A 20,137-nucleotide genomic window follows, 5' to 3' on the forward strand; every position below is an offset into this window, starting at 1 on the left:
GCTGTCACGTGGGTGTTAAGAATGGACAGTGTTCACAGCACAGAGCCATCTCTACAGCCCCATTCCTTCTTTTTTTTTTCTTCAACATAAGGATTTTTTTCTTCATTACATTGTTGATTTAACTGTTGTTACTTCTCTTCATAAGAGTCAAGCTTTGGACCCACCTTTCCATGTGTGTGTAGCATCCTATTGCTCTAAACTCTGATGGATGCACCCCATTGCTCTACCCTCTCTTTTGTGCTTGTGACCCCCTTCCTACCCCTCTCTCTCCGACATGGAGGCCTCTCTTTGGAAATGGCTGGTTTTCCATGACCCTCTCCCACATGTCTTTGGGACATGGGGGCTTTGGGAATGAGTTAGTGGGTGCTTCTGCCTGGTTCCTTCTGTATCTTTCAGCTGGGCTCAGCGTTTACGCATGTCCTCAGTCGCAGTGTCTCAGCAATGGTGGGGCTGCTCGGAATTCACTTGCCATCTGCCCATGGGACACTTTGAGTCTCTATGCATTTGGGTCTAACACGGCCTGGAGAAGGCAGCTTCCTTCCGTCCATGGTCTGTGCACAGCAGGCATCTCTGACTGTTTGGTTTCTTATAGGAGGATACTATTGTTTAGGTGGCTTGCAAGCAATAGCTTTGACTGTTTGTGGGACATTTCACAGAGGTGAAAGATCTGGATACTGAAAAATCATTTCTGCAAACTTACCTACAGATGATGTATGATAATGAACTTCTAAAAGTTATTTGAGAAGCAATTTTCTATTTAATGTGTCTTATCTTTGCTTTTGCAGAGCGTTCTTGCCTCCCAACTTTAGAGTTTACAGTTATAACAATGCAGGGATCATGAAGCCTCTTGAGCAGGATTTTCAGGTATGGTTCCATCACGTTCGGCCTTGTGGGTATGAGATGCCCTCTTTAGGTTTTGTTTTTTGTTTTATGCTGGGTTTTGTTTGTTTTTTGTTTGGTTGGTTGTTTTGGTTTGGTTTGGTTTGGTTTTGACTTTTCGAGACAGGGTTTCTCTGTGTCGCTTTGGCTGTCCTGGACTCACTTTGTAGACCAGGCTGGCCTCAAACTCACAGTGATCCATCCGCCTGCCTCTGCCTCCCGAGTGCTGGGATTAAAGGCGTGCGCCACCACCACCTGGCCCCCTCTTTAATTAAGTGAACTTAATCATTTCCTACTGGTGGTATGTGCTTAGTCCATTAAGCAGGTAATTATTAAATGGAGTCAGACTAAAACGTTTCCAAACTATCGGTTTCCCAATGGTGTACGTGTGTGTGTGTGTGTGTGTGTGTGTGTGTGTGTGTATGTGTGTGTGTGTATGTGTGTGTGTGTAAACATTATTTGAATCAAGGGTGGAGGTGAGGGTGAGGGTGGGGGTGGGGGTGAGGGTGGGGGTGGGGATGAGGGTGGGGGTGGGGGTGGAGGGTGGGAAGCAACTGAGAAATGTGAGTAGAACTGCAGAACTCCCCATGTCTGAAGTGCACTGGTTAAATTTTTGCTATTGCCCACCCTGTGTTTGCTGCCTCCTCTCCCCACTTTTTCTTCCTCCTCCTCTTTCTTTTTTCTCCTTTGCATTTTCATTTTCTAGATAGTGATGCCATCATTTTCAGGGGCTGAGATTTTAACAAGACAAATAATAGACACGGTCCTTGCGTCTTGATGTGCTTTCCTAATGCTGTATAAGAGTATAGGCATTGTTGCCTTTGCCAAGGCAACTTAATGGAGAGAGGGTTTGTTTCTGGCTCACAGTTTAATAAGTTCATCATGGTTGGGGAAGCGCGGTGGCTAGAGCTTCAAGCAGCTGTTCACATTGCACCCATGGTTAGGAGCAGAGAGTTATGGATGCATCCAACTGCTCAGCTCCCTTTCTTCTTCTTCTTCTTCCTCTTCTTCTTCTTCTTCTTCTTCTTCTTCTTCTTCTTCTTCTTCTTCTTCTTCTTCTTCTTCTTCTTCCTCTTCTTCTTCTTCTTCTTCTTCTTCTTCTTCTTCTTCTTTTTTTTCTTTTTTTGGTTTATTCGAGATAGGGTTTCTCTGTGTAGCCTTGGCCATCCTGGACTTAGCTCCCTTTCTTCATTTACAAAGGCCTGCATCCCAGGCAGGGAGTGGTGCTGACCCACAGTAGATGGGTACACCCAACCCAATGAATAAAATCATGGTAATTCCTCAAAAGACCTTCCCAGAGACCCACCTCCCAGGTGACTAGATTCTGTCAAATTGACAATTAACACTATCATGTCTTAGTAGGCACATATGAGTTGATATTGGTATATAAATTATGCATATTGTCCAGTAATGTTGTAATGTTAAATATAAATATAGAGAGATTTACATATTTATGTATGTATGAGAGAAAGGCAGACAGACAGATAAAGATATAAGCTTTAATCTCAGCACTTAGGAGGTAGAGACAAATTGATTAATAGTTCAAGGTTGCCCTCAGCTACATAGGGAGTTCACCAGCCTAGAATGTATCAAGAAATAAACAGGGCTGGAGAGATGGCTCAGAGGTTAAGAGCTCTGACTACTCCTCCAGAGGTCCTGAGTTCAATTCCCAGCAACCACATGGTGGCTCACAACCATCTATAATGTGATCTAATGTCCTCTTCTGGCATGCAGGTGTACATGCAGGCAGAGCACTGTATACATAATAATAAATAAATATTTTTAAAAAGAAGCAAACAATAAGATCAACAACAAATATCTTATGAGACAAAAGCCTACATGGTAACACATATCTATAGTCTTAGGATTCAGGAGGTTTAGGTAGGGAGGTTGGGAGTTCAAGGACAGCTGGGATAAGCAAGTGTGGAAACACTTCTGTGAAAAGAACGCTTTACTTTACATGTAAATGTGCTGAGCGCTTAAATGTTGGTATCAAATGCAGTGAACACAGGGCTTCGAGGTGATAATCTGGGTTCCTGTCACTGCCTTAAGCCTCTTTCTAGTCTAGGAAAATCCAAGCCTATCAAGTAAGTAAAAACAGGAAAATTCATAGAATCATTTTTATGAGTTTCCAAACTGTAATGATCCCTAAAAGCATGCTATCATGGACATAACAACTTATGCCAAAGAAGAAATTAACAGTGTAGACAACCAGGCTCCATGGCTTGATCCCAGCACACTGGGCATTGGGGGCAGGGTGGCAATCCAAGCATGTAGCCTCTAGGAAATTGGGAGAGTCTTTCAAATGCCTCCTTTCTCCAATCATTTTGCGCTTGTTTGTTTCTTTACATATCTTGCAATGTTTTGTTTGCACAGTGTCATGTAAGCAGTCTGAGTTTTGTCTCCTCCACCCCTGGACACTTGTAGCTGTTACCAGTTTCATTGATTGTCTGGAGTATCCTAGCAAAGTCTGTCCTCGTTCCTGCCCACCGTGTGTTAAGTCTGTGATGTCATTTTGTAGCGTGGGAGAAAGTGGTCACTCAGGCTTCTCTTTGTCCTTTCCCTCAGTGTCAGACTCTGGTCCCTGCTGGCTCGTTGCTTCCTCATCTTAATGATGTCCCAGGGCATACCCTGGGCTACAGCTTACTCCAATCCAGTGTGTCCGCCTTGGAGGTGCAGCTGTGCAGGCCAAGGTTCCATGTCTGCCTCAACCCAGGACATTCCTCCTACACATCAGCTTCCCAGCTGCCGCTCACTGGCCAGACGGCTTGCTTGGAGGCTGAACACTGAGAAGGTTCACAAATACAGCATAGCCCCTCTCCCTACAACCTCCTGTTTTAATAAGCCTCTTTGTGTTGTGAATAACACGCCAGAAAGACTGGTTGTTATCTGCTGACTGCCTACTTCTCTCCAGGCAGACATCTCAGTCAGTTCTGGTGACCAGAAAGCACATCTGGCCAGCATCAATGTCCACTTCCCAGCAGACTCAGCATCCTCATCTTTGCTCTTGAGGGCATCTTTGTGGCTCACTCTTGGTCTTTACTAAAAGCTGATGCTAATGAAAGGGTTTCTGAAGCATAACTTGGACCAGCTCCTTTGGGCTTTGCTCCACCACGGTTGCATAAACACAGTAGGGCTGACCTTGACTCCTGACTAAGTGAGGCAAGTCCAAACTTGGCCACTTCTGAGGATTTGTGGGGAATCCCTCTGCTTCTGCCCCCAGTTGTCCTGTGACTCCACCTTGCTATGTTCCTCCAGCTTCTTCCACCTCTGTCCCCTCCCCTGTAGAGTGAGGCCTTCTTGGCAGTTCTCACTGACTGATTTGGAAAGGTTTCTTGACCTTTGCTTAACTGGCCTTTTATCCTCCACACTTCTCTAGACTTCTGAGTTGATCCTCTATCGCTCCCAGTTTTTCTCTGGCATTCTTGGCATTGGTTTTAGAATCTGCTTTGGTATTTGATAATTTAAAAATCCTGTCTTTTCAGATTGAACTGTCATTGAACTTTTCTCTTGACTCTGTGGCACTTTCCCACCTTTATTTAAGTATCTGTGAGTGGATGTGTATATGTGCATGCGTGCAACTTGTGTACTTTTTTATTTTATCTTTTGAGACAGGAATTTACTATGTAACCTTGTCTAGCTTAGAATTTGCTGTGTAGACTGGGTTGACCTTAAACTCACAGCAATCTGCCGGCACCTCTGACTTCGGATGGTTAGGATTAAAGGTGTGCACTACCACACCTGCTAATATATTTTTAATCATGTATGGGCCATGTTTAATGATGCAATCAAAATACTTATGAATCTTTGAAGAGTTTTCAGTCTTGGGCTGGAGTCATAGTCCAGTGGTAGAGTTCTTGTCTAGCATGCATAAGGTCTTAGGTTCAAACCCCAGCATTGAAAGAAGTCAACTGTAAGCGTCCCCAGTGCTGGCTTGGGTTTGTAAGCCTTAAGCGTCTCAGTTTTTGCCAGCTTCCCATGTTACCCAGGGATTATTGTCCCCAGCCTGGAGGGATAGCTGTTTAATGCCACAGAGTCAAAGATGGAACCTTAGCTGAGTATCACCAGCACAGTTTATCAGATACACAGAGTAGACCACTCTACACCCCACAGTTCTCAGCTTACCTGCTCAGGGGAGGTTATACAGTATCTATACAACAGGAACTGCCTGCCTCTCTTTGACTCTTTGATGGTTCAGTACTTTCTGTCCCTGGGGCTGGTGGGTGAGTCTATGCTAAGGTATAGAAACTACACCAAGGCTCAATGATGTCACATGGTCAGCCTGGCAGCCATCTTGGATCCAGGTGGATTCTACCCGCCCTTCCTGAAAAGGAACCTCCATTCTGTCCTCAAAGACAGACTAGAGAGAGTGATGTAAATACTCCCTGAGCGGGGAGGGGAGGTCTGGGGGGGGGGAAGGGCCTATGGGGATGGGTGGGTGGGTTGGGGCGGGGTTTACAGGGGTGGGTGGAGGTAGCCTTGGAAAACACTTGGGTCTCTCTGCGATACCACATCCTCAGCCCAATGGCAGATACAGGAGTTGAACCTGAGTGTGCATCCTGGGACCTCCTTCTGTACCTCCCTCTCTTCCAAGGCTTCGCATCTCACTTCCAGAACCTCAGAGGCCCCAGGCTGCCTCCCAGAACCTCCTGATCCCCTGCTTGTCTCACTTGCAAGAAAGAAGTGGGAAGCCACATAGTGGGAAGCTCAGCAAATGTAGCGACCCTGTTTCTTGGGTTATTACTGGCTTCTGTGAGAGGCTCTGTGCAAGCCAATTGAGCATCACACTCAAAATACTCCTGAAAATAATCTCTCCTTTGGATTCATTTTGCTTCTCTAACATGTAGAATTAAGACAGAAGAAGGCAAAACAAAACAAGTTTTTGATGGTCTTTGCCATATCCTAATTATTAATAAAAATAAATCGTATTCAAGGAGACAGAGGCAGACAAATTTCCAGGAGATCAAGACTAGCCTGGTCTACATAGTGAGTCCCAAGCAGGCCAGGGCTACATAATGAGACCCTGGGGGGAAAAAGAGGAATGGAGAATATGAAAATGTAGAAAATGTATATGGTTGTTTATTTACAAAACCATAAGAACACTTTGGAAAGTTGTGAAGTGGCACTTTGAAAATGACTGGCATTTGACACATACAAAGAGTAGCTCACAATCTGAGGTATTTGATAATGTTATCTTTACCACAACGGACATTGTACATTTTATCTTTGTGTTTCAGAATATCTGCTACTTCCAAGGACACATTGAAGGTTATCCAAATTCTTTGGCGATTATTAGCACATGTACTGGACTCAGGTTGTAACACATAATTGTATATAAAATAGTGTGATTTTTAAATTAGTGTGTGTATGTGTGTAAGTATATGGAATACAAAATGAGTTATAAATGGAAATTATTTTAAATAATAGCTTCTATCCTCATACCGAATTTAAGTTTTTCTTAAATTTGGAGTTCATAAAAATTTCCCAGGATTTGTTATTTGTGTGTGTGTGTGTGTGTGTGTGTGTGTGTGTGTGTGTGTGTGTGTGTGTGTGTGTGTGCACGTGCACGTGCCTACAAGAGAACACTGGAGCAACAGGTGGTTGTGAGCTGCCATGTGGAGCTGGGAACCAAACCCTGGTCCTCTACAAGAGCAGTAAGTGCTCTTCTCCACTCAGCCATTTCTCCAGCCCCCAGAGGTCATAAAAATATTTAGAGCTGGGAAATCCCCATCACATCCCTCTTCTGTGCCACTCAGCTTGTGGCCCTTCAGGAGCTCAGTAGGAATTAATGGACTTGATCCCATGGCAACCGACTGCCGCTTTCGCACGCACTGTTTCATTTATAGCTCGCTGTTGTTGCTGTTCTATCTTTCGTCAGGGGCTTTCTCCAGTTTGGAAATGTTAGCTATGGAATCGAGCCGCTGGAATCTTCCATTGGCTTTGAGCATGTGATCTATCAAGTGGAGCCTAGACAACGAGACGCTTTACTCTACGCTGAGAAGGAGGCTGAATTAAGGAATCTGCAGTATAATATACAAAGTGCCAAGGTAAGGGATTAACTAGTGGTGCCAAGTAATTTTCTGATAAACAAATTATTTACATACCTCCCCACACACATAGATACCACAGGGATATGTTGGTCAGAAAGCTCATCTGGCACAATCTTTAAAACTAGTTTTTCAGTTTTTCCTACTATTTCTTAATATTGTTAGTGTTGCTCCCCCCCCCCCCCGCTTTGTTTCTGATACTATCAATTTATATAGTTTTGGTTTTTAAATAATTGCATTTATTCTTTGACAATTCCATACATGCATATGATGTGTGTGTTGATCTTGTCCACGCCATGCACCTATCTTGTCCCACTCCCACTCCGTCTGCAGCCCCTCCTCCTGTATCTTCCCTCCTACTTGCACGTCTTTGCTTTTTGTAAGTTGCTGAATCTTATTAGACTGGCTTGTATGCTAGTATCTTAAAGCTGCGGATGTCTCAGTGAAACTGTGCTTCTTTCAGATAGCTTGTTGTTGTTTTTAACGTAGCGACTTTGCTTTATTCAGTCATTCATGGTATCAGTTTTAATTCACACATGTAGAAAAAGCATGGATTAAATCTTGGGGGCTGGAGAGATGGCTCAGAGGTTAAGAGCACTGGCTGCTCTTCCAAAGGTCCTGAGTTCAATTCCCAGCAACCACATGGTGGCTTCTAACCATCTATAATGAGATCTGGTGCCCTCTTCTGTCATGCAGGCGCATATGCAGGCAGGACATTGAATACATAATAAATAAATCTTGAAAAAAATTTAATCAGGCCACGCATGGTGGAGCACGCCTTTAATCTTAGCACTTGGAGGCAGAGGCAGGCAGATCACTATGAGTTTGAGGCCATCCTGGTCTACAAAGCAGGTCCAGGACAGTCAAGGCTATACAGAGAGACCCTGTCTCAAAAACAAAAACAAACAAACAAAAAAAACAAAACAAAACAAAGAAAGAAAGAAAGAAAGCAAATTAATCTACCACCTCCTCATTTCTCAGTTGTATTATGTTCTTATTCCTTTATTCTTTATCTTATACTGTTTTTTAATCAACTATTTCAAAATTGTTCAGATTTTACCCTCTAAGATACTTTTAAAATGTCATATTGTTTTGTGTGTTTTGTATTATATATTGCACTAGTCATATTTCAAAGTAAATACAAGGCTTTCTTGAACAATATAACAATGTTAGTGGTTACTAATGAGTGTCTGTCCACGTCTGTAAGGACTTATTGAGAAACACATCCATTGCTGCTGTTCTGTATCTTGTTAGGGTCTGGTCTTAAGTTAAATAACAGTATCTTTTCCATTTTGCCTGCAATTTATTGGGAACTATTTACGTCAAATGTGTCTCTTTTGCGATTTTTTTTTTTTTTTTTTTTTTTTTTTACCCACCAATGTACTCTTTTTTGTTTGGTTGGTTTTTTGAGACAGAGTTTCTCTGTGTAGCCTTAGGTGTCCTGGACTCACTTTGTAGACCAGCTGGCCTCAGATTCACAGAGATCTGCCTACCTCTGCCACCCTGAGTGCCGGGATTACAGATGTGCATCACTGTTGGTGGCTACCAATGTACACATAATTGCAGTATTTTGAAATGCCAATTTATTTTTATGTTTGAGTAATATTCCATTTCAGGAATATACCACATTTAATTAACTCTCAGGTGAGCAATTGGGTGATTTCCACTGTTTAAACAGTACGATGCCAGGAACATTTGTAAACAAATGTTGGTGCTGATAATAAGCTTTTATTTCTCTTGGGTTTATGCTAGGAACTGAGTTGCTAGGTCATCTTATAAGTGTATTTCACACTTTAAACAGCTCCCAGATTACTCTCCAAAGTGGCTGCATCTTCTGCATCCCTAGAATTCAATCCCGATCTTGTTTTAGTTACTACAGCTGCCCTCGGTCATGTGACGTAGGGGGTTGTCCACCACTAGCATAGAGCTCTTTAAAACCTACAAGTCTGCTTTGTGCTGCTATGATTATTTTATTTTTGTGTCTATTACATTCCTCCCCTTATGGAACATTACTATGGCTGTCAGTGCCACCATTGTTGGAAATAGGCAACGTCCTTACTCTTTTTTTTTTTTTTTTTTTTTTTTTTTTACTTACTCGACTTTAGCCTATCATCATCTTTGGAAATATAAGTAATAATCACTTAAGGATAATTTCTACCCTACTTATAAAATCATAGTTGCTCATTTTATAACAATTAAAAGATTAATGCAATATGGCCTGCTTATCCCCTCCCCCCCCCCCCCCCCCCCCCGCTGCCTCTGGGTATGCCCCCAATGCTTTTAACAGGAGATGTTTACAAACTTAGGTTGTTCATTTGGAAGGTAGAACAAAGAAAAATAACCAAAGAACAGTGTGACAATGCAGGTGACAGGAGTCACAGGTGCCCACCAGATACAAAAACATCAGATTGGCCAGATGTAGCACTAGTTCCACAGACATACTGTGAGACAGGACTGTGTGGTCAGAAAGGAAACCTGAAAGGTCTGGGGATGGCTGGATACTAATTTGTTAAATGATAAAATTAGATAAACTCTAAATAGAGCCGAAATCCAGTATCTAAAACTGTTGAAATTTCAAAAGCAAAATGTGGGTGAATTCTTTTCTACCCAGCGTGGGGAAGAACTGCAAGTACATATCCAAGAGGACGGCAAACACTGGCCCTGCACACATGTGACACACACACCCACATGCTCACATGTACACATACAGTACAGAGAAGTACTTTTACATTTAAAGATAAAATTGAAGAGGAATGTCACTCAGCTAATGACTACATATAATATCGATGAGAACACAGAGAAAGGAAAGGGGAGGTGGGTTGTTTTCTGGATAAAATAAATGCTTGATGCAGTGCCGACACTGGAGCAGGGGACCGCCTTGGGGAGACCCTGCTTTGGTGATCTCTCTAGTTCAGTTTCCAATATGAAAACCTCACCACACTGATCTCATTGGCAGTAGTGATAAAAACTAAAACAATTGAGGCCATTCTTCAGTATCAATATTGAGTTTGTGAATTTTTTTTTCAGCTACAGCAACCTGTCTCTCACTATGTGGAAATACATATTGTAGTTGAGAAACAAATGGTAAGTGTATCCCAATTGTATCTGTCTTGTTAGTTGTTTGTTATTATTATTATTGTTGTTGTTATCAATGAAGTATTAGAAAAGCAATTCTCAGGCTGGGCGTGGTGGCACACACCTTTAATCCCAGCACTCGGGGGGCAGAGGCAGGCGGATTGATGTGAGTTCAAGGCCAGCCTGGTCTACAAAGGGAGTCCAGGACAGCCAAGGCTACACAGAGAAACCCTGTCTCAAAAAACAAAAAACAAAAAAAAAAAAAAAAAAAAAGCAATTCTCCAATGTCTCACAGAATCAACTTTTGACAGAGGAGAGTTATTAACTTCACATTAGTGGATTTTAATAAACTCAATTTCTTGCCCTCCTTTTTGCTCCTCATTATTCCTTTTGTCACAACTGGAGGATTTTTTAAGTTGGTTGTTAGTTTTCCTTCTTCTGTGTGGAAAGTTGTGTATTCACACATATTTGCAAGAACATGTGCACATCCTGTCATCTCTTTACACAGACGTTTTTGCCAGTGCTGCAGCAACCTGCACACTGCAGCCAATGCAATCAAGATAGAGGATTCTCTAGAACCCCTATCCAGATCTAGCCAATGGACAGCACATTCTCCACAGTTGTGTGGAGAGCAGGGACTGACTGTGACATGAAGTCTAGTGTCCCTATCTGACCACTTCCCCTTGGTGGGGAGACCTGGTGACACTCAGAGGAAGAGTAAGCAGGCTACCAGGAAGAGACCTGATAGGCTGTGATCTTATAGTGGGGGAGGAGGTCCCCTTCTGTCACAGGCCTAGGAGAGGGGAATACAATGAAAGAGGGAGGGGGCGGGAACGGAAAGTTACAAAGTGAGGGGATAACAATTAAGATGTAATCTGAATAACTTACTTTAAAAAAAAGATCCAGAATTCTCGAACCCCAACAGAGAGCTGCTGATGCTGCTTTCTAGCCATACACCTCCCTCAATCAATCTCCAATTTTATAACTAATGTTTCCTTCATTTCTACTTTTTTTTTTTTTTCGTTTCCAAAATGTTGTATGGATGGAATCCCTCAGTATGTAACATTTTGGAAGCTCTCCATATATAGATTCTGGAATTTTTTCAATCTTAAGTTACTTCCTGAGGGTAGAGCGATGACTCTATGGTTAAGAGCACTTGCTGCCCTTTCAGAGGACCTGAATTCAGTTCCTAGCGCCCATGTGGTATCTCACAACAGCCTCTGTGTCTAGCCCTTATGACCTGGTGCCCTCTTTTGGCCTTTATGGGCACTGCATGTGTGTGGTGTACATGCACACATACAGGCAAACACTGAGATATTCACGCCTAAATAATTTAAAACTACCATTCTCTGTCATGACCTATTATTTTTACTTTATTAGTAGTGGAATTACATCTTGTACTTTTTTCACATTTTTTATATTTTCCATTTTCATACTATGTATCATATGGTATGAATAATAAAATAATGCCAATTAAAATATGTTAGTGACTTAAGCAATTTATGGCTATATTAAAGTTCTTTTTTTCCCAGTTAAAGAATAAGTTTTTATTTTTCCTGCTGCTGCTTGTATATGTTTAGCTAGCTGCTAGAGCTAGCATTGCAAGCAGAATTTGAAAAGGAATGTTCTCACTTCTTCCTTCCACATATCCCTACAAACAGCATCTTTTTGCCTGCTTATCTGAGTTCTTCCTTCTGCATATATTGAAGTTATAACAGAGGAATTGCAGTCATCAGTGTTAAGCAAATATAAGTATGTGCAAATATAACAAATTTATTTTACAGTATAATCATATCGGGGCTGATACAGCCGTTGCCACTCAAAAGATTTTCCAGTTGGTTGGACTGGCAAATGCTGTAAGTATTTTCTTTCTTGTATTTTTTTTAAAAATGCTTTTACACTTGCTATCTTAGTTACATTTCTATTACTGTGATAAAGCAGCTAGTAAGGGGAGCAGGGGCCGTCTCTGGCATGGACTCTGCTGTCTGCTTTTCCATCACTTCCCTCTGGCAGGGCTGCCTTAGCTGGCCTCCGTGGAAGAGGACTTCCTCAGTCCTGATGGGACTTGTTGTTCTGGGATGGTTGGGGGCCTCCCCTTTTATGAGGAATAAGGGAGGTGAATAGAGAGAAGAGGGGTGAGATAGAGAGGAGAGAAGAGAGGGGGCTTATGGTTGGGATATAAAGCAAATTTTTAAAAAAGAAGACTGGGGGGGAAAACTCATCATAATGAAGGCAACTTATAGAAGGAAGGGTTTATTTGAACTTACAGTTGCAGTGGGTTAGAGTCCTTAATGGTGGTAGGCGGCAGGCATGACACCTAGAGCTCGAGGTGAAGGCTCATGCCCGGAACGGAAAGCAGGAAGCAGAGCAAGTGCCCTGGGAGTGGTGTGTAGCTTTGAAACCTCAAAGCCCCACCTCCAGTGACATACTTCCTCCAGCAAGGCCACACCTCCTAAAACTTCCCAGACAATGCCACCAGCTGCTGACCCAGTATCCACATGCTGGCGCCTCTGAGGGACCACTCAGACCACGACACTTGCTGCCTCCTAACAACCCCCATACCTCCTTCTGTAGTGTTTGTTTAAAGATGCATGCTGGGTGATGTAAGGCCCATTAAGTTGGGCTTAAAGTTTCTGCTCTCCTATACTTTTAGAATAGGTCATTGCAAAGAGTATATACAAGACATTCTTCAAGGGGAGGGGGCGGCTTTGATTAAATGCAAGCGTTATAAAGTATCCAGGGGGCTGGGGAGATGGCTCAGTGGTTAGGAGCCTTGTTCCTCTTGCACAGGACCTGGGTTCAGTTCCCAGCACCCCACATGGTAGTTCACAACCATCTTTAATTGCAGTTCCAGGAGATCTCATGTCCTCTTCTGACCTCCTTGAACACCAAGTACATATGTGATGCCCATACATATATGCAGCCGAAATACAAATAAAATAAAACAAATTAACCTAACGTATCCAGTGTGACTTTTATGACCAGGACACTTACCGCTGACTAACACTTTTAAATACTGAGTCCAGATCTACACTCCAGTTACTAAATGCGTAACTTGAGCTCATTTCATTTTCAAAGCTCTTTTGCCAAGTCCCACTAGACCATGTTGTTTGAACAGGTTTTCTGTCTGTGTTCTATTTTAGATCTTTGCCCCCTTTAATCTTACAGTAATTCTGTCTTCCCTGGAATTTTGGATCGACGAAAACAAAATCTCGACCACTGGTGATGCCAATGAGTTGCTCTACAGGTTCCTGAAGTGGAAACAGTCTTACCTTGTTCTGCGTCCGCACGATATGGCATTTTTACTTGTGTATGTACACTCTCAAGCTATGACAGACTATATCAAGAAAAACTGGCACATATGACCCCTTTCCAAGAATCCACAGGTGTTTTAGAGAAACAAACAAACAAACAAACAAAAAAACCAAGATGTCTGTGATTTCTCCCCCGCCATGTGTACAACAGCAGGCAACTGTTATTGGAGCAGTTAACGTATGGTTGGGTGATTAGGACCCCTCGCTTGGGTGGTCTGGAGTTGAGCTCACTTGTTCAGTCCTGTTTCCAAATGCCCTCTTGCCACAGAGCACATGCCCCTCCATTTCACGCCCCAGTTGCACATCAGAAGTTCACATCTGGAAGGCCTGTCTGGATCGTATGAATGTAACCATTTTGCTTTGCCTTAAACATAATAATAATATAAAACAACAACGATGATGAGGAGGAGGAGGAACTAAACAGATGCCTCAGTGGGTAGAGTGCTTTGCTGTGCATTTCTGAGGACCCAAGTTCTGAGGCAGAGTCCCAGCACCTACCTACGTGAAAGCCCAGTGGCCTGTGCTGCTGTAACCCCGGGGCTGAGGGGGTAGAGCACAGAGATCCCTGGAGTTCTCTAGGCAGCCAGCCCAGCCCTCACAGCAAGCTGCAGGTCAGTTAGAGACCCTGTCTCAGAAAATAAGGTGGTGGCGAGAAGTAGTTGTGACCACTAATACAGTTAGCTCCTCATGTTAAGATGACTCCCCAACACACACCGTACAATTATTTCTACCGCTACTTCATAACTGTATTCTTGCTACTGTTCTGAATCATAGTGTAAATATTTTTGGCAAGAGAGCTCAGCCAAAATGGTCAGAACCCACAAATTGAGAACCACCCTTCTAACACGCCACAAAGGCAATGTAGCCATACTGTATTGTATTGAATTTTTTAGTATGCAAGCATCTCCTATTTAGTTGGCTGTCTGCTTTCCGACATTGGTTATTTCAGAAGGTGCGCGAAATGCAGTGCTTTTAGTCCTCTGTAGCATGCACGCCTCCAGTGCAGGAGGTTAACTCCTGCAGAGTATGAGGGACTTCACATCTCTTCCCTACTGTGCCCCCCATGCCAGCTTCCTTGCCCTTATTTAGTCATTTTAAGGAAATTGTATTTATTCTTATTATATTTATTTTGTGGAATATATCCATCTTATTCTAATATAGTTACTGCATTGAATTAATGTTCATAGAAATCTCTGTGAAAATGCACTTTCTGGGTTTTTAACTTTTTTATTGTTTTTAGAAAATGCAGGAGCACTGGGCACATCTTAACCCCTGTCACACAAATGTTAGTGGAAAAATTTAAGAGTTTGAATCTGTGGGCAAAATTAGAACCTGTCCTATGGACAAATTAGCTATGCTTACTTTTGCAAATTTCTGTGTTTATAATCTATCTCCACTTTAGCCACAGAGATGCTTCCAATTATGTTGGTGCCACCTTTCAGGGGAAGATGTGTCACAAAGACTACGCAGGAGCTGTTGCTCTGGTAAGCTCTGCTGTAAGCTGCTTGGGTAAAATGTACAAGGCGAAGGCGGTGGGCGGGGCGGGGGGGTAGGCTTTATGCTGGAGAGTGCTTGCTCCTCTGCAGAGGGCCCAGTTCAGTTCCCAGCACCCACTCACATCCTTAGCTCACAACCAGCTCCCCCTCCCCCCTCTCTCTCTCTCATACACACACACACACACACACACACACACACACACAGAGAGAGAGAGAGAGAGAGAGAGAGAGAGAGAGAGAGAGAGAGAGAGAGATTTAAACAATGTGTAACAGGATGCTGTATAAAACAGTATAAAATTTAAAATTCCCTTGATATATTACTTTCATTAAAATGTCCATTATTGTAGGGGCAGGCATGGCAGCACACGCCTGTAATCCCAGCACTCTGGAAGGCAGAGGCAGGCAGATCATTGTGAGCTCGAGGCCAGCCTGGCCTATTAACCGAGTCCAGGACAGCCAAGGCTACACAGAGAAACCCTGTCTCGAAAAACAACGATGACGATGGCATGATTGTTGGGCTCCAAGGGCTTTGACACTGATGTGGTTCTGACACCAGTGCTTCTCACTATAGAATCTACTCCTTACATGATGTCAGCTGGAGTTTCAGAGGGGCAGCATAGACCTCCCTCTAGTAAGCAAAACAGAGTACAATAGAGCTGGGAAAGAGAAAAATTGTATTTGAGACTCATAAACTGTATTTTTGGAAAGTGTAGCTTTTATTTTATGGAGAAAGCGATTTCCTGGTCTCTAAGGGTGGGGTGTAGGACTTCCTCAAACATTCACACACACACACACACACACACACACACACACACACACACAGAACTAAAATGAAGCAAGCGCTTCAGTGTTAATGAAGAGAAAGCACATCTGTCTAAAGGCAGACTGGCCACCAAGCAATGTCCAGCTGCAGAGCACTGGAAAGTCTGAGATTCATGGGCAAGGCACAGTGGTTCCTGTGGAGAAGCGGTGACTGGCAGAGGCCTTCCCCATCACTTCTCTCTTCCTCCACATTTCTTTGGGATAACCATCACTGATCTTTAGCTGAGAAACCCAGCAACAGCCAATATCCACAGGGGTGAGATGCTGAAATGCATAGGTGCAGCTTGGCTCACTAATGTGCCTTGTTCACCACCCTCTCTCTTTCTATAATCCCTCAGGGCCGTGCAGGGCCAGCAAGGCATCATAACCTATTGTTCTGCTTTCTAAAAACCTGTATGGAAAAACACAACCCAAGCACAGCTGTTAGTTGAGAAGCAAGTGAGAATTAATCAGTGTACCCTTTAAAGTTCTAATTATTTAATTGACAAAACAATATATTATATGCATAATATACATACATAAAAATATACATAATAAAATATAGAATAAATAAATATATAATTATGCATATTCAAGTATACCACTTGTTTCACATACATAGACTGTGGTTATTACAGACTAATGAACAAGGACCAGGTGACTCTGTGGATAGGTACCGTCTATGTGAGCATGAGAACTTGATTTTCCAGTCACCACATAAGAAAGCTGAGTCTGGTAGCGCATGCTGTAACCTCAATGCTAGGAGGACAAAGAGGGGAGTGTCTAAAGTGCTCCCCAGGAGCTATAGTGCTCCGCACCAGCTAATTTATCATCCTCAAGTTTGACAACAGACCTTGTCTCAAAAAAAATAAGGTGGAGGGTAAAGAGAAAAACACCTGAGGTGAACCTCTGGCCTCCACATGCATGGCCAGATGAGCATGTTCACATATGTGCGCATACACACACACACACACACACACACACACACACACACACACACACACACCCACAGGCACACAATATAATATATGTCCACGTTCATGTCAAATGAATGCATGCTTCATCCGACACAGCGCTCTGCCCCGTGGCTGCTGTAGCCTTCATAATATGTGAGATTGCTTCCCATGCAAATGGACACCAGGCTTTTCCTTCCTAACCTGTGAGCACTTGGGAGACGGTTGGCTTGAACAACCCTGGGTGGGGTTGTGTCATTTCTGTCTGGATCTAGAAGATGAGACGCTTGCTCTGGGCTGTTCTTTAACGTGAGAGAAAGTTCAGCACTGTTTTTAATTTTCTAATCACTCACAATTTTAAAAAATCTTTTTGATTGCTTTATTTTGTTTTTATTTTATGTGTATGAGTGCTTTGCACGCATGTACATCTGTACACTACAAGCATGCAGTGCTCTCAGAAACCAGAGAAAAGGTGTCAGATCTCCTGAAACTGGAGTTTCAGGTAGTTGTGAGCATCTATGTAGGTGCTTGGAATCAAGCCTGGGTCCTCCAGAAGAGCAGCTCTAAGATGCTGAGCCATCTCTCCAGACCCTGCAAACTTACTTTTATTATGCATCTCAATATTCTAACTAAATTATATCCCATTTAAATTTTTAAATCATCCTTTCTGAGTGTCTCACTTTACTCACATTCTTTTAAAAAAACAAATTTTTAGATCATTTCTATGTTTGTAGTGGCCACCCATAATGCACTGCTGCAGTGCGGGTAGCACTTCCATGACAAGCACAGTACACGCTTCCACATTACGATGTGGCTATTGTTAATAATTAGTTGCATTTTCCAAGCCGCAAGCAGAATGCCTCCTGCAGCATGTACACGTGCATTTGTGGTCTGGTGTGTTTTCTTTTCAGCACCCCAAAGCCGTAACTCTGGAATCACTTGCAATTATTTTAGTTCAGCTGCTGAGTCTCAGCATGGGAATAGCCTACGACGATCCGAGCAAATGCCCGTGCAAAGCGTCCCTCTGCGTGATGAACCCGGAAGCAACGTAAGAGCCTCGACTTTGCCGCCTCACCCCTAGGGTTTGCGTTAAGCTAAGCCCTGTATATTTAGCTAAAGAAAACCACCCTGTTAGGAACCGGGCATCCTAGATGGGCTTCTATTGCTGTGATAGACACCACAATCAAAAGCAACCTCAGGAGGAGAGGGTGTGTTTCATCTTACACTTTGCATCGCTGAGAGAAGTCATGGCAAGACCAGAGTCCTGGAGGTAGGAGCTGAGGCAGAGGCTATGGAGGAGTCTCTTTACTGGCTTGCTCCTCATGCCTTTCCCAGCCTGCTTTCTTTTTCAGTTCAGGACATACCTACCCATGGTGGACTGGGCCATCTCACATCAACCGTTGACCAGTAAAATGCCCCACAGACACTCCCACAGGCCAATCTAGTGAAGTCATCTTCTCAGTGGAGGCGCCTTCTTGCCAGATAACTCCAGCTTGTATCAATTTGACAAAAAAACTTAACCAACACAGTGGACATTCTGCCCACTGAGCCACAGGCCCTCATTGGGAACCACCCAAAGCCCATGGGCAGAGAAAGAAAAAAATCTTTTTATGTTGATATATTTACTTATCATATCGTAGTATAATTATGTTTAAAACCAAAGACAGTGCCAGATGGTGAGTATCCCCAGTGAAGAGAACTCAAATAATTGCTTTGATTTTGTGCCTTTTGTGAGAGACGTGCTGGGGTTCCTGGCTGACACAGATCCCTGTGCTGTAATACTGACTCAGGCCATTGGTTAGGATGTAAATGTCATAACACTGAGAGTTCAGAGACAAGTAAGGTGGGCAAGAAGCGTGTGGAGCCATACAGATTGAGCGCAAACCACAGTTGGCACTCGGGGGTCACTGAGTTCCATCCCCACAGATTCAAGCAACACAACTGAGTAAAAATTATTGTGTCTGTTTCCTTAGTCTCTACTTCCTGAAGCACAGCATGATGGCTGTTCGCCCAGCATTGACTTTAGGCCTTGAGCATCATAGAAAGGTTGTGGGAAGTATACAGAGGGATGTTCATAAGTCACAAGACTCTCTGTCATCCTCTGTGAGGGACCAGCGCCTGAGGATTTGAATTTCCAGAGTGTCCCAGAACAGCACCCCCTAGGGACATGAAGGGGCAACTGCACGTGGGTGTTTATATTTTATTCTCATTTTCTACCAAAAATTGCTTGCTTCAGAAGCAGCGTTCCACGGCCTGGCTAACCTTCTGACAACCAGCCTCTTCATCAGGCCACCCAAGCTACTGGCCCCAAGATGAAAGGCTTCCACCGCCCTCAGGGGCCTGCTTTCAGTGGCATTAGCAGGGTACCTGCTGGCTCACCAGCGAAGCAGGCTGCCAGGGTCCCAGTAGTCTCTCTCTTTGCTCTGGACTGTGGGTGACTAGATGCTTGAGTTCCTGCCATAGCTTCCTCTCTCACTGGTAGACAGTGGCCTGGAATTGTTAATTGGATTAACCCCTTGCTCCCCTGAGTGCTTTTGGTCAAGGCACTTTCTCACTGCATCAGACATGGGACTTGGAGACCCAGCGTAGTTAGAACCCTACAGAACGTAGTGTTTCCTCACTTTCCACCTGGAGAAAGTGCTGGTGAGAATAGCTGGGCCTGCAGCTGTGCTCTGTTGTGATGCCTCTGACCCTGTGACACTCGCTCGGGTTTCACAACATCGGTGTCAGTGATTTCTAACTTGTTTGGTAGAACTGACCAATGAGGCCATCTAGGATGTTGGAGTGCTTTTTTTTTTTTTTTTTTTTTAGAAAAGGCCTAATTAATTTTTAAATTACAGAGATTTGGGGGGAGGCTACTTTTTGCCAGTATGTGGCCCTCATATCAAAATTGATTAATTAGAAGTCATAAGCCTGTTTTTATACTCTTCATTTATTGCCCTTTGAGGGCTGCCAGGATCTGTGCAAGGAAAGCAAGTGTCCAACTAAATTCAGAGGTGCTTGAATGGGGGAAGGAGAACGAGAGAGAGCACCCAGCGAGTTCATGTGATGACTGGGGCTGTAAACTTGCCCACGGCCTGGACGAGCTGTCATTAGCACCGTGTCCTGGCAGCAGCATCTGTTCCATCCTCACAGAAGGGTAGCAGACATGTCGGCACATGGATGGGAAGCTTCCCTGTGTGACCTGCTCCTTAGCCCTTGAAAGTCCTATTAAACATCCTTTCAAATATGTTTGTGTGTGCATGTGTGTGTGCGTGTACATGTGTGTGTGCGTGTGTATGTGTGTGTTTGCGTGTCTGCACATGATGTATGGGGAGGGATGCACATGCCCCAGCATGCATGTGGAGGTCAGAGGACAGCTCTGAGTTTTCTCCTTCCCCCTTTATGTGGGTTTCTAGGCTTTAATTCAGGCTGCCAGCTTTAGCCACTGAGCTATCCTGCCAACTCTCTTGCTTTTTCTCCCTTACTTCTCTGGTATTTAGATGGAAACCATGCTGGTTAGATGGTACAGTGTTAGTGGCACTAGCTGCCACACCGGGATCCACTCAGTCATGACGACCCTACTCCTGCAA

At 43.6% G+C, this 20,137-nt stretch overlaps 1 protein-coding gene across 1 annotated transcript in view; it reads left to right on the forward strand.

Annotated features, from left to right (window-relative positions):
- ADAM2 (ADAM metallopeptidase domain 2) overlaps positions 1–20,137 on the forward strand; it is a 47,261-nt gene that overhangs the window by 5,070 nt on the left and 22,054 nt on the right. The window contains exons 4-11 of the mRNA XM_084767568.1: positions 786–864; positions 6,117–6,193; positions 6,758–6,926; positions 9,954–10,010; positions 11,786–11,857; positions 13,145–13,311; positions 14,718–14,799; positions 17,477–17,613. Coding sequence (XP_084623694.1) covers positions 786–864; positions 6,117–6,193; positions 6,758–6,926; positions 9,954–10,010; positions 11,786–11,857; positions 13,145–13,311; positions 14,718–14,799; positions 17,477–17,613 — 840 coding nt within the window. The remainder of the gene's footprint in view (positions 1–785; positions 865–6,116; positions 6,194–6,757; positions 6,927–9,953; positions 10,011–11,785; positions 11,858–13,144; positions 13,312–14,717; positions 14,800–17,476; positions 17,614–20,137) is intronic.

This window comes from Acomys minous, assembly GCF_964271855.1.
Source record: "Acomys minous genome assembly, chromosome: 18".
NCBI classification, from domain to species: Eukaryota; Metazoa; Chordata; class Mammalia; order Rodentia; family Muridae; genus Acomys; species Acomys minous.